Source organism: Marmota monax, unplaced genomic scaffold (assembly GCF_021218885.2).
Source record: "Marmota monax isolate L192 unplaced genomic scaffold, Marmota_monax_Labrador192_F-V1.1 WCK01_AAM20220418_F8-fsc00084, whole genome shotgun sequence".
NCBI lineage: Eukaryota > Metazoa > Chordata > Mammalia > Rodentia > Sciuridae > Marmota > Marmota monax.
This window is the reverse complement of record NW_026694575.1, coordinates 7,374,117-7,387,361: the sequence shown is the minus strand read 5'-3', so window position 1 is coordinate 7,387,361 and position 13,245 is coordinate 7,374,117. Positions and strand designations below refer to the sequence as shown.

At 38.5% G+C, this 13,245-nt stretch overlaps 1 protein-coding gene across 3 annotated transcripts in view; it reads right to left on the bottom strand.

Annotated features, from left to right (window-relative positions):
• Positions 1 to 4,565: 4,565 nt before the first annotated feature.
• The window catches only part of Crebrf (CREB3 regulatory factor), a 49,561-nt gene continuing 40,881 nt past the window's right edge, over positions 4,566 to 13,245 (bottom strand). For all 3 annotated transcript variants that reach the window (XM_046421360.2, XM_046421361.2, XM_046421362.2), the window contains one exon: positions 4,566 to 8,678. In XM_046421360.2, coding sequence (XP_046277316.1) covers positions 8,563 to 8,678 — 116 coding nt within the window. In that variant the 3' untranslated portion in view covers positions 4,566 to 8,562. The remainder of the gene's footprint in view (positions 8,679 to 13,245) is intronic.

Genomic DNA, 13,245 nt, shown 5'->3' with positions numbered 1-13,245 from the left:
CCCAGTGCAAGGATATGTCCTTTCTAAAATTCTGACCAATCCTGTCAAAATGACTCTTCATGGGGGTTATGTTGATTTACACTCCCACCAGACAAGTGGTACAAATGCTGGTCTCCCATAGCCTTTCCACACACGTGGATTTTTTTCACGCATCAGATTAGGCCAAAAAAAAAAAAAAAACAGGCTTTATTTATTTTGCATTTCTTTTATCATAAATGATATTGAAAACTTTTCCTTTCTGTATTTGCTTTGCTCAATTTTGTATCGGGTCATTTGTCTTTCATATTAGTTTCTAGCAGCTCTTTATATAGCAATCATTAGAGATGTGTTGAGAATCTTTTATTTGGGGGGCTCTCTAGAATTTCAAATTGTTTTTATTGTTGTTGTTCTTAAAGAAGATTTTGTTTTATACAGAATTTGATTGGTCTTCATTTAAGGCTCCTGGATTTGGGGTCCAAGTTGAAAAGGCCTTCCCCACACCCAGGGCTTTAAAGGATTGCCTTCTAGGGATTTTATGGTTTTATTTCTATTTTACATTTAGATCTTTATCCATTTTGAAATATATTGGCTTATGGAGTGAGGTATGGAGTCACTGCACATTTTCTGGGCTGCCCAGTGATTCCAACACCACTGACTGCAGCCGTCCTCTCTCTGTGGTCCTGCCACACTCACCAACTGAATGCTAGTATGTGGTGGAGTCGATTTCCAGACTTTTCATCTGCTTTACTGGCCTGGCCACTCATGGGCTTCTTAATATCTGACTAGGATAACACACCCCATTGATCCCTGTCCTCCAACATCTTCCAACTTGTATTTCCCTCGGGTGAACGTCGTGTCTTTTAACCCTCTGTGACTAGTGTTTTACTAGGAGCAGGACGTTTTTAATGTAATTTAGAGCTGATAGCTCTGATTGCTCCTGTTCGAGAACTTGGAATATCTTCCCGTTAGTTCAAGTTTTCTTCTGTATCCTCAGTAGTGTTTTTCTTTATCTAGTCTTTATATATTTTTTGTTTATTCCTGATAATATCTTAAGACTAAAATTTTCTATTTCATGAAAATAGAAGGAAGACCAGTAGAGCAGAGAAAGAGGGCTGAGAGGGAGGGAACGGGAGGCGAGGTGCTGGGGACGGAACGGACACACTGTGTCGCTGTGTGTCACGTACAAACATAACAGCACACCCCACAGTCACAGGTGATCATAATGCCTTAATAAAAAATTTTTAACTGAAAATGAAAGGTAGGGGCTGGGGCTGTAGCTCAGTGGTAGAGCACTTGCCTAGCATGTGTGAGGCACGCGGTTTGATTCTCAGCACCACATATAAATAAATGAACAAAATAAAGGCCCACTGATAACTAAAAGTACATATAAAAAATTAAAAAAAAAAAAGGCAGCTTCCTCTTGAGGAGGTTGGAGAAACCCAGAGCCAGCACTGGTGCCCCTGTCCGCGGCCCCTCCCACCACGCTCCTGGTGAGACAGCTCTGTGCCATCCATCAGTGGCCTCGGCTGCACCTCCACACAGCAGCTAGAGAAAACAGCCCCCCTTCCTCCACTCCCAACACACTTCCTTCTCACCAAGGGACCCACTCCTGTGCCCTTGAGTTGGAGGTCATTACTGAGGGGCAGGTGCACAATCTTGTGACCTGCAAACCCCGTCACCGATTGTTCCCAACTCTCTTTGCTCTGCCTCTTACCTTTATGCACTGATCCCGAGACTGGCTTTTGGTTACTACATCTGCTAGGTTTGGGCTTTAATTCCTTTTGATTTTCAGAGTCTAAGCCCATTACTTACTTCCTACACAGACATCTTTCCAAATATTGCCTGTGACTTGGCCTGGTCCAACAGAGAGCAGTGTGAATCGTCCCTGAGTGACTAGGACTGGGCTGTCACGCAGCTCGGCTGAGTCGTGCCCGCTCTTCTGTAAATGGACATGACCCCCACCCAGCCTCACTGGTCTTGAGAGCAGCAGCAGAGCTCCCTAGCAGGGGTTGGAGGATTTCCACCCCGCCCCTCAGGACATGGAGGACCTTCCTGTTTTCCACTTTCTAGCTGGGATGCAAGTGTACTTCCTGTTCTTTCAAATCATTCACTGCACTGTAGCTAACAAACTCACCTCCTTCCAAATTCACCTTCAGTGGGGAGGAACTACCAAAGGACTTACCTAACTGGATGTGACCCACAGTAAATTGTTTTCTAAGGCCTGTTCTGACCTGCTCACCCAATTCATGTTCCAGGACCACCAGGAGGCTCCTGTGCACGGTGGTCTTGAGAGAAAAGTCCTGGGGAAGAACCAGTTCACGGGAGGCCCTGTCTACTTTGCTTCCTGATGACCTCAGTGTCACTCAATTAAAGTAAAAGGGTCTAGCCTGTCAATCACAGCAGGATGTCAAGTCTTAACATGTTCACTGGTGTGAAGCCTAGTGCCCTTGCCAGTCGCTGGTAAAACTCTGAGGTCCTTGCATGTGGCCTGCGCCTGGGCTGACTGAGCTCTGGGAGGCCCCTTCAGTCGCTCTACAGCCTGGTATCTTGCACAACTCCTGGCAAAGTTAAACACTACCTAGGGTCTGTCAGCTGCAGGAGCACATGCTGCCATGGAGGCGACACTCTGGCTAGTGGCTTTAGGCTTTCTGTACATGCCTGGCCTAGCCTAAAGATCAGAATAATTAAACACTCCAACACCAATGTTTAAACCAGGAGAGACCCTGGATATTTTGGAGAAATCATTTGCCCCCCAAATCAAAACTAATTAAGTATAAACTATGACCTAAAACTATAAGAACACAAATGTTTATATCAATAAATCTATGTCGTATCTGAGTATCACTGAAATATTGAAAACTCCGTTTAAAGTGTAAAAAAAAAAATCACTTCGCTCCTTGTACACTACCAAGAGAGGTAGCAGGTGGTTCCCTGCTCTCTGCACTTGGGAACTGCTTTGGGATAGGCTGTGGAGGAGTGGATGGTCCTCTTGGGAGGCAATGGAAAGGCAGGAGAGAAGCGAAGGACAAAAATATGAGGCAAACAATCCAAAACCTTTTCATCTTTTTTTTTTTATTTTAAATTACAAAGGGTGTTGCATACACTGATGAATCTGTATCTGACTGGAAGTGCCAGGGGTGGGAAGGGACAGAAAGCAAGGGCAGCCTTGGCACAGCCTTCTCGTCTGAAATGAAAAACTGCACAACTATTAACCAACATTGAATAGAATAGTTTTTAAACAGCTCATGCGTCAGTAAGACAAAATTCTTTCCAGACAAGAGACAAGACTGAATCCAATAAAAGGTGTCATAGCTCCAGGTGGTGGTGGGGTGGGCAGGAAAAATAAACAAAAACTACAGAATATTCATGATAGCGTTACAAACTGGATCCTAAGCAACTATGCAAAAGAGGTTGCCACAGTGTAGAAACGAATGCTTTGACTTCTCGCCTTTCCACTCTTCTCTTGTGACTTCTGTGCTGGTAGCCCTAGTGTTACTGTTGACCACAAATGCTAAGCTACAAGACAAATCCTGGGGAGAGAAGGTCAAAAAGCAGGCAGCGGATTACAGTGTCGTAACAGTGGGTGGAGAGGCAGATACAGTACACACATACACACGTTTCTGTTATTTGGTTCTGAAAAAAAAAAAAACAAAGGGTGAAGGGCAAGACTCAGTACCCGGTCTCGCTCCTGTCACCCAGGACAGCTCACAACACCACTGTTTCCATCACTAGGAAAGAGGCAGCCTGGTCCACCCAAACTTGGCACACTGAATACCCACTCCGGGCTCATGAGTAACCAAGTCTTCATAATACTATCTGGAGGTCATCGTGAGGCTCTGTTCCCTCGCGACCACTCCAAATCTCTCTTTTCTAAACAAAAATGGCAATTTGGCATAGTTCAGTCCCTAGGTGTGTTTCCTACAATTTCCGTCAGCGTACAGGTCAGCAGGGGGACCATGCTTCAACACACAGTCTCCCCTGCCGTGGAAGTGCTCCTCTCAGTAGTACATTTTCACCATCTTTCCCCGACACACTGATTCCTTAAAACAAAACAACCACTCCTATGGTTGACATTCATTGTTATATCCCAATGTGTTTGAAATATTAAAAAACATGGAGTCATCTTCTCATAATGCCCTTATTAAGATTACAAAGATTACAAAAGAATCCACAAGTATTACGGCACTGTGTGAGACTTATTTGTCATGATCCAAGGGAAGAACAAGACTGCAGTTCTGTGCAAAGTTGTGGAAATGGCCTCAGTTCCATGGGAAATGTTTTCCACAATAGACTTCACCAGAAGGATAATTGAAACCTTTTACTTTAACACTGAAAGCATAATTCAATGCATTCTCAAAATTCAAGTTTCAAGATTTGGAGAGATGCTGACATTCTGTTACACAATTAACTAGAAAATACTTGAACAGAATTTTAGGAAGACTATATAAAATATAGACAGGGAACGTAAGTTTTTATTAATTCCTGCTGAAGGCAACTTGAATTCATTTCTTACAAAGTTAACTAAATCTTAGCAGCTAAAATATTTTAAATGTATGGAATAAAGAAAAGCACATCCATTCTTGACATTTTGGTGAATAAACTAACAGCTTTATTAATGAAGGCAAACATCATATAACTGTATGAATATTATATATAAAAAAAAAGAAATCCAAACTAACAGCATTGTATTTCAAAAGTACTGTTCTTCTGTTTCTTTTAAAGAGACTTGTCATCTGTTGTATAAAACAAACAAAATGGGAACTCTTCTCCTAAAAAGTTCTGGAAAAATGAAAGCAGATGAACTGAATACACCTTTCTCTAAATGCAGACTATTGCTGAGACGCAAATAAAGTCAAGCATCAGAAAGAAGATGTATGAGAAATCCATGAAAGTCAGAGGAAGGGGATGTAGTGAAGTTACTGCTACCCTTTCCCTCTCTTATTCAAAGACCATTTAAAACTGGTCTTTCATACAAATATAAAATAACTATAAAGAGAGGGAATATGAAACCATACCCATCTGAAAATCCTTCATGATGCTTTTGTAACAGCTCAGATTCTCTTACCAAAAAGGTCAAAAGTCTAGGAAGTGGAAGGGAATGGAGACATGGAGTTGTAAATGTACAAGTAAGGCACAATATAAAGCCACATCATAATCTGTCATGGAGGGCAGAGGAAAGGACAAGAATCCTACATGGTGCAGCAGAACAAGCAATCGTACTGACTGAGGAGGTGTGGCACCCAACTCAACACGCAGACAGTATCTTAACAAGAGCAACTGGACAGCATGCTTTCATGGAGACAAATTCAGTAAAGAATCCAGTGTATCTGAAACTAGGAAGAAAGTTGTTTTTGTTTTTGTTTTTTTCTGAAAATCATAATAGTACTAGAGTCAACGTTTATCATTGCTTTTGGAACAATGGGTTTATTTGAGGTGAATTCACAATGCCTTCACTTAAAGTAAGATTCTGGACTTCATTATGAGCAATCTGTATACCATGTATGAGCACAGAAAACCTTTAGAGAGATCTTCTCTAATGATCTTCACCCAAAAATACACGCCACAATTTTCAAAAACAGAACATGTACAACTGTTGGGGTTTTTACATTACCTTATAAGATTGGTTTGTGTGATACACTAAACATACATATTTTAATGACAATAGAGGAAGCAGATTATTACTGGCATTAAAGTACAACCATTTCTAGACGGTTTAAATGCCACAGAGTCCCCTGGTTAAAATGTAAAGCTGCACAGCTTGCCTATGTCATCTTTATGATAAAGTTAAAACAGCAAGAGGATTTAACTTTCACTCTACATTTTACTGCCAGGTTTTTATTTAGATCAAGTATCGCTGCAGCATTCTGACCAGCCCAGATTTAGCAGCAAATGGCAGGAATCATATAAAATGCAATTTTTTTTTTAACAAAGTGCTTTTCTAAGATATACATACAAATATAAATAGGTACAAAATAAAGTGTCAACATTAAAAAGCTCAACTATTTAAAAGCTTTTAACTATTTAACTTAAGTAGTACATATAAAACACTGAAATGCAAGGATATGGAATCTACTAAACAGATTCAAAGTCTTTTTTTTTTATTCTTTTTTTTTGAAATGCAAGACCAAAAAATCAAATTCTGGTTTGCAGACAGGAAAAAAGTATCAAAAACCAGAATTCCTAAGAGAGCAGCTAGAAAGGGGCAATTTTATAAACCTTGCCAGATAAATCGCTATCATGAAGCAATTTTCACTGACTGTAAAACTGCCATATTTTGGAACAAAATATGTCTGGTCAATTTACCAGACACACTGTCAAGACTTCATATACCTCCAAGTTGCAAACCTGTGCTTTGCCTTCTCCCACCTAAAAGGAAAAACCCCACACGATGAACTCACATTCTATGAGACTTGAGTTCATCATCTGCTTTGTGTGAACGCACTAGCCAGGTGCATTTTCACCAAACGCAGGAAAATCTTGTGCACCACAGTCCAGCTAAAGTGTCAGACAGTCTTTCCCAGCTTCATGTTTCATGGTGTCAAAGAAGCGAGCAAGCAACAGAGCAGGCTGTCACTGTATGTTGCAGAATGGAACCCTCGTGTGCCAGAGCTTACAAATGGGGAAGGTGAGGGAGTGGAAGAAAAGGAAATGTACCAGAGAGACAAAGTAAAATGAAGGAATATAGTCTATTACAGGTAATGAAGAAAACGATTCTTTTTCAGTAGGTAGGCCTGAAATTTTCAGGCTTTTTTAATTTTTGGTTTTTTATTTTTATTTATTTTTGTTTTTTGGTTTTTTTTGCTAAATGTTTGTTTTTTCTTTTAAATATAGTGTTTAAGCCACCAGTTTTCAGAGTTCCAAATGCAAAATTTGAGAATAGAACAGTCTGAGAGACAGAAGGGAAAGATCTGTGGGGAAGGGTATAATGCTGCCTTGATAGAAGAGATTTTTCAAGAGGTAAAGCTTGAACAGTTAAAACACTGACTAGTGAAGCCGTTTTATGTGAGCAAAAAAGAGCACCTAAAAACTAAATGTTAATGTTTCTCAATTCTAGAAACGATAGAAGAATAAGTCACATGTAAGTCTGAAGAAGCTAGTCTGAAAATACCTGTACAAAAATATAAAAATCTATAAATTTTTTTGTTTGTTTTAAGCTTGTGTTGATCTTTGAAAATATTACATGCACAATAATACATCAATTGGAAAAGTGGCAACTAAGGAATTAGATATTTTTAGCTTTTGTCTTTCTTTACACATATATACATAATACAATAAAAATAATCTGTATTTTGGTTGTTTGGTGGAAGTATACTACAATAAGCTAAATAAACTTTAATTTTCAAAGTCAAAAACTATTTTATCAATAGCTTACTAAAATGAAATATATTAAAATTTCCTACAATAAGTGCAGAAATAAAAGACTTACAGATACCTAGATGGCCACCAACTTATCTACTATGGAAGCGAACTAGAGGAACAGCAAAATAACATTTGTATGTATGGATGCTCCTTCTGTAGATAATTGGACCCAAACAGAAATAAAATTCACAGTTCAATAAGATCCCTAACCCTGACCTTTTAATTTTTTCTTTTTTTTTCTCCTTTTTTTCATACATTCATACAGTATCATGTAAGCTGTGCAAAACTTTACTTAGACTGGCAGTTTGCCATATCAGTTGCATTTGTCTTTGGTACAAAAAATAAAACAATCGCAATAATGTGCAAGTATTTGTCTTCTTCCGGTCAAGTACCGAAATATGAGTTTTTCTAGAGCCATCTTTTTTTTGTTATTTTTTTTGTTTTGTTTTTTATACAATACACAGACTCTGTGGCATATATCTACATTTCAACATAGTCCTATATACATTCAAAAAATCTGAAAAAGAGTTGGAACAAAAAAAACATTTAAACCCCATAATTTTTCCATCTATATATCTTATTTTTCCTCATTAGGGTTTTCATCATACAAAATATTACCAGTTTTATAGTTTACCCAAAATACAAGGCACAAAGAATATGCTTTTTTTCTTACTTGCACAGACACGTATATATTTACGTATATATATATATATATATATCTATATATATTATATATATCATGTTGGGCTCTGAAAATGAACATCTAACATGGCACACTGGTGTGAGTGCTGGGTGTGCCATGTACAAGTGAGATTTATGGTTGTGGAAAATTAGAACAAAAAGCAGAATTCTAAAAACAATCTAACGGACTGCTTAAAAAATGCTTCCTCAATATTTTATGTGGTGCAGAGCACAGCCTGGCACCACGCTGGGCATCAGATGAACACGCTCCTGCCTCCACAATGTTCTGCTCTTACAGGTGTTTGCATTCTGCACGTGTGTTTCAATTCTAATGCCAGTAGCCGATTAACCATGGTTTACGCTCTGAAAATGCAATAATCAAGTATTTTGGATCATGCTTCACTTATGCTACAAGTTCTTAAAACAATGTAACCTAATTATAAATGTTTACATAATGCTAACTGACATGCAAAACAGAATGAAATTTACAATGGATAATGTGACAAAAACAGACATTTCTGACCAGTGGTCCAACGAGGCTGATTACACTTTTGATGTTGGTATCCTTAGTCCTACAAGGCCTCCGGTGGGGTTGCCCTCTGCAGTCTTCTCTAACACTTGGTTAACAAATTCTGAGGTTTGCCCAGCAACTGGGAGACCTGAAGAAAATACAAAGTACATTTAGACCCAGAAATGGAGAGAACATCAAGGAAAGGAAAGGGAAGTCAGGTGTGGTCTTCAGCTTGACACTGGTCCCAAGTAGGTGCTCTGCTGCTTCTACTCCGAGAAAACCACTCCACCCATCAAATTTGGGTCTATAATTTTAAGACTAGAAGAGTCAAAACCAAGAATTTCCAGGAACAGTGATTAATCAACATCTTAAAGTGGGGTAGATGACAAGCTATAACAGTACAAAGCCAGGCTCAAAGCCTGTCAGGGGACAATACCTCTTACGCCCACTGCCCTTGCTTTCCCTTTTCCCCCAGCCTCCACCCACACCCATCCCAACTGCTCTATCCTCACCTGCTCCTCAGGTAGGTCTCACCCGCACAACTGAAGCTACAGAACCAAAAGACATTCTTTTGTTCTTTTTTACAGAAAAGTAATTAAGAAAAAGTGGAAGAGATGAGGGAAAAAAGATAGGAGCAGCATAAAGAGGTGACTTTATCTTCTGGATCTTCTATGGCAAAGCTATGATATACTTAAAGTCAATAAGAGTATTAAGAGTCAATAGGAGAAGCCAGTAAATTTACACCTGTAATCCCAGCGGGCTTGGGAGGCTGAGGCAGGAGGATGGAGAGTTCAAAGCCAGTCTCAGCAAAAGTGAGGTGCTAAGCAACACAGTGAGACCCTGTCTCTAAATAAAATACAAAATAGGGCTGGGGATGGGGCTCAGTGGTAGAGTGCCCTGAGTTCAATCCCTGGTCCCCCTGCCAAAAAAAAAAGAGTAAATAAGAGTACTAAGAAAAACAAAAGGGTAGGAGGAAAATATATTTAGTCATAGCTCATAGAAAGAAATCAAAAGATAAGGTAAAAACTATCAAGAATACCTTCTAACCCTGTGATCATACTTAACTTGACCAGTAACAGGACTGATACCATGTGCTTCTAAATGAATAGAGATGAATGGATTATAGAGAGAAAATATGATGAATCCTTCCAAAAGGAAATTGCATCTTTCCATAAGGAAGCAAATAAACTCAAATGCTAGCAATGTTTTTTAAAAAACAACTACTTGAACTTTTCATTTAAAAAGATGAGAAGACTGAAGTAGGTTAAAGACTACAAAAGACATTATTTTTATTTTGGGGGTACTTAGGATCAAACCCTAGGATGTTTTACCACTGAGCTATGCCCCCAGTCCTTTTTGAGACAGGGTTTTGCCTAGTTGCTCAGGCTGGCCTCATATTTGCAATTCTCCTCCCTTAGCCTCCTGAGTTGCTGGGATCACAGGCATGTACTACTTTGCCTGGCTCAAAGGACATTACTGATACAAATGGGGAAATGCAAATATCAGCTCTTTATTAATGTTACATCAATGCTCAAGTACTTGAATATAATATTGATACTGTGGGTGAGTAGAAGAATGCTCTTATCTTCAAAAGATACATGCAGAAATAGGAATAAATAATCATGATGCTTACAAGTTACCTTCAAATACCTTCTCCCCAAAATACATGTAGACAGGAGCAGAAAACAAATATTAACAACTGATGGACTGAGTTGAATGAAATAAAGATCTACACAATAGTACAGTGAACGATTGAAATCTTAAATGGGAAGGAGAAAAAATTAAGTATACATTTTATATTCTAGTGAAAATGCAACCCACAAGACACAAAATAAAGTTCATAAATTATCACTGCACACAAACAAAAGTGAAACCATAATAATGGACTATAGAGTGAACAATTTAAAAAGGCAAAAAAGGTCACATAAACAAATCCTAACAGATCTTTTGATGACAGAACTATGCAGAAGTATACTTTAAAATGATAAAAATTATAATCCATATGAAGATCTATCAGTAATGAAGCCTGTTCAAGCAACTCAGCATTCAAAAATCAAAAACACAGAAAACGTGAGATAAAACTGAAACCACCTGTGAGAGCCCCTGCAGAATGGACTCCCCACGAGAACAAAGGGGGGTACTCCCCATGAGAACAAAGGGGGAGGTATAGGACTCATTGATAAAGCAGAGAATATGCCTTCTTTTTCAAAGACCCACAGAACATTTAAAACTTGATCATATAGATAAGCTCCATAAATGAAAAATGAAAGTAATAAAACTAAAACAGTAGGGCTGGGCTGTGGCTCCGTGGCAGAGCGCTTGCCTAGCATGCATGAGGCGCTGGATTCATCCTCAGCACCACATAAAAAAATTTTTAAAAATAAAACAAAGGCATTCTGTCCATCTACAACTACAAAAAAATAAAAACAATCTAAAGAAGTAATAATTCTGACCTTCTGGGAAATTTTAAATCTCCAAAAATTCTTGGTAAAAAAGTAAATCAAACCTAAAATTTCCAAATACTCAGAAAACAATGCAAATCAAATTTAGATGGAGAGGCTGGAGTTGTAGCTCAGTGGTAGAGCGCTTGTCTAGCACGTGTGTGGCACTGGGCTTGATTCTCAGCACCACATATAAATAAATAAAATAAAGGTCTATCAACAAATTAAAAAAATTAGTAAAAAAATTTTAGGATGAAGAGCTAAAGCAAGTGTCAAAAGAAATTTTCAGAGGTTTTGTTTATATTAATGAACATATAGAATTTTTAAAAAATGACTTAAGAATCTAATAACTCAAAAAATTATAAGAATTGGTAAATTCAAGAGTTGGTTCTTTGCAGGGAAAAGTAGAATAACTTAACTAATTCATAAAGAAATATAGAAGGACACAACAGACACAAAATAAGGAATAAAAATGAAGCACTAACCATGAATATGGAGGAAATAAAAAAGATTAGATCTACTTGGCTCAATTTTAATAAACTTGAGGGCCTGGAGGAAGTGAATAATTTTGTAGGAATATATAATTAGTAATCAAAACTTGACTCCAAAAGAGGCTATAATTTTTTATGTATCATAAAAGATAGAGAAAAGTTTTCAAAGAGTTAATCACAAAAACCCTGTAGCCAGATAGTTTCAAAGAATATTCTTCCAAATCTTTAAGAAAAAATGAAAAATTGCAATGTATTTAAGTTACTGCAGAGAAAAATTCTGAGAAGGTAGCTGTATGGCAGCAGAGATTTTTAATCTCCATCTCCCCATAAATGAACAGAACAACCAATCTGGCCATGATGGTGTGTGCCTGTGTTCCCAGCTGGCAGGATTACTTGAGTCCAAGTGAACAGAGCCAGCCTGGGCCACACAGTAAGACCCTGTTTCTTAACAAATCCACAAAAAACACTGACAAATTTCAAGGTATCCCCATATATCCCAACATTTAAGAGGATGGGAAAAAACTACCAAAAGCTGTAAGACCTGCATGGTGACATCATTATCTGTTTTATATGGGCTGACCCAAAAGAAGTCATGTACTTAAGAGCAAAAGAAGTCTAACAGCCAATCTGTAATTCACTGGACAGCACAGGGGGCCAGCTTGAGAACTGCAGGTAGAGCTGTGAGATTCTGGCCAGCTCAACAGTGAACCCAAGGTGAATGCCTGGAACCTAAGGTAAGATGGAAGGGCCCACACTCCAGGTTCTAGGACTCTTCCAGTACCGATAAGAAACCTCTGAAGCTGGAACCAAAATTAAGCAAGATAGGAGAAAAGATATAAAAGAGATGGTCCAAATAAAGTGGGGATGGCAGGTACAGAATAAGAAATGTCATAGGGGCTGAGGATGTGGCTCAAGCGGTAGCACGCTCGCCTGGCATGCGTGCGGCCCGGGTTCGATCCTCAGCACCACATGCAAACAAAGATGTTGTGTCCGCCAAAAAACTAAAAAATAAATAAAATTCTCTCTCTCTCTAAAAAAAAAAAGAAATGTCAGAAAGCAAGCTGGCCTGGTTTTAAACATTTGACCAAAAAAAAAAAGTCTGTGTGGGGGCAGTCTTTAAAGCTAGAAAAAGTATTCTGACCCAGGCCTTCTTTTTAAAAGTTCAGGAAAGCTAGCCCTGTGAGGTGGCACACGCCTATAATCCCAGCAACTCAGGAGGCTGAGGCAGGAGGATCACAAGTTCAAAGCCAGCCTCAGCAAAGTTGAGACACTAAGCAACTCAGTGAGACCCTGTCTCTAATAAGGCTGGGGATGTGGCTCAGTGGTCGAGTGCCCCCGAGTTCAATCCCCAGCATAAAAAAAAAAAAAAAAAAAACGTTCAGGAAAGCTAATTGTGCATATAAATGAGCAACAGAAAAATATCAAGTTTAGAATCCCATAAAAGTATTCTATGAAAAAAATATATAAGTATAAAAATATTTCTGCAAACAGAGAACAGATGCCTCTAGATAAGACCTTGAATTGGATGAAAATCATATATAACATACTAGTATTTCAAAATGAATTAAAAGACAGTAAAGAAAATACCACAAGACATGAAAGAAAATGAACCAGAAATAGAAAAACTCAGAAATAAGATAACAATACAAAAAATAATTAGAATAAAAGGAAAAATTAATTCCTGGAATTAAAACCAAATTAAAAGGAACACAATGGGTTGGGAAATGGCTCAGTAGCAAATTGCATGTTGAGCATGTTAGAGTCCCGGGGTTCCATCCTCAGC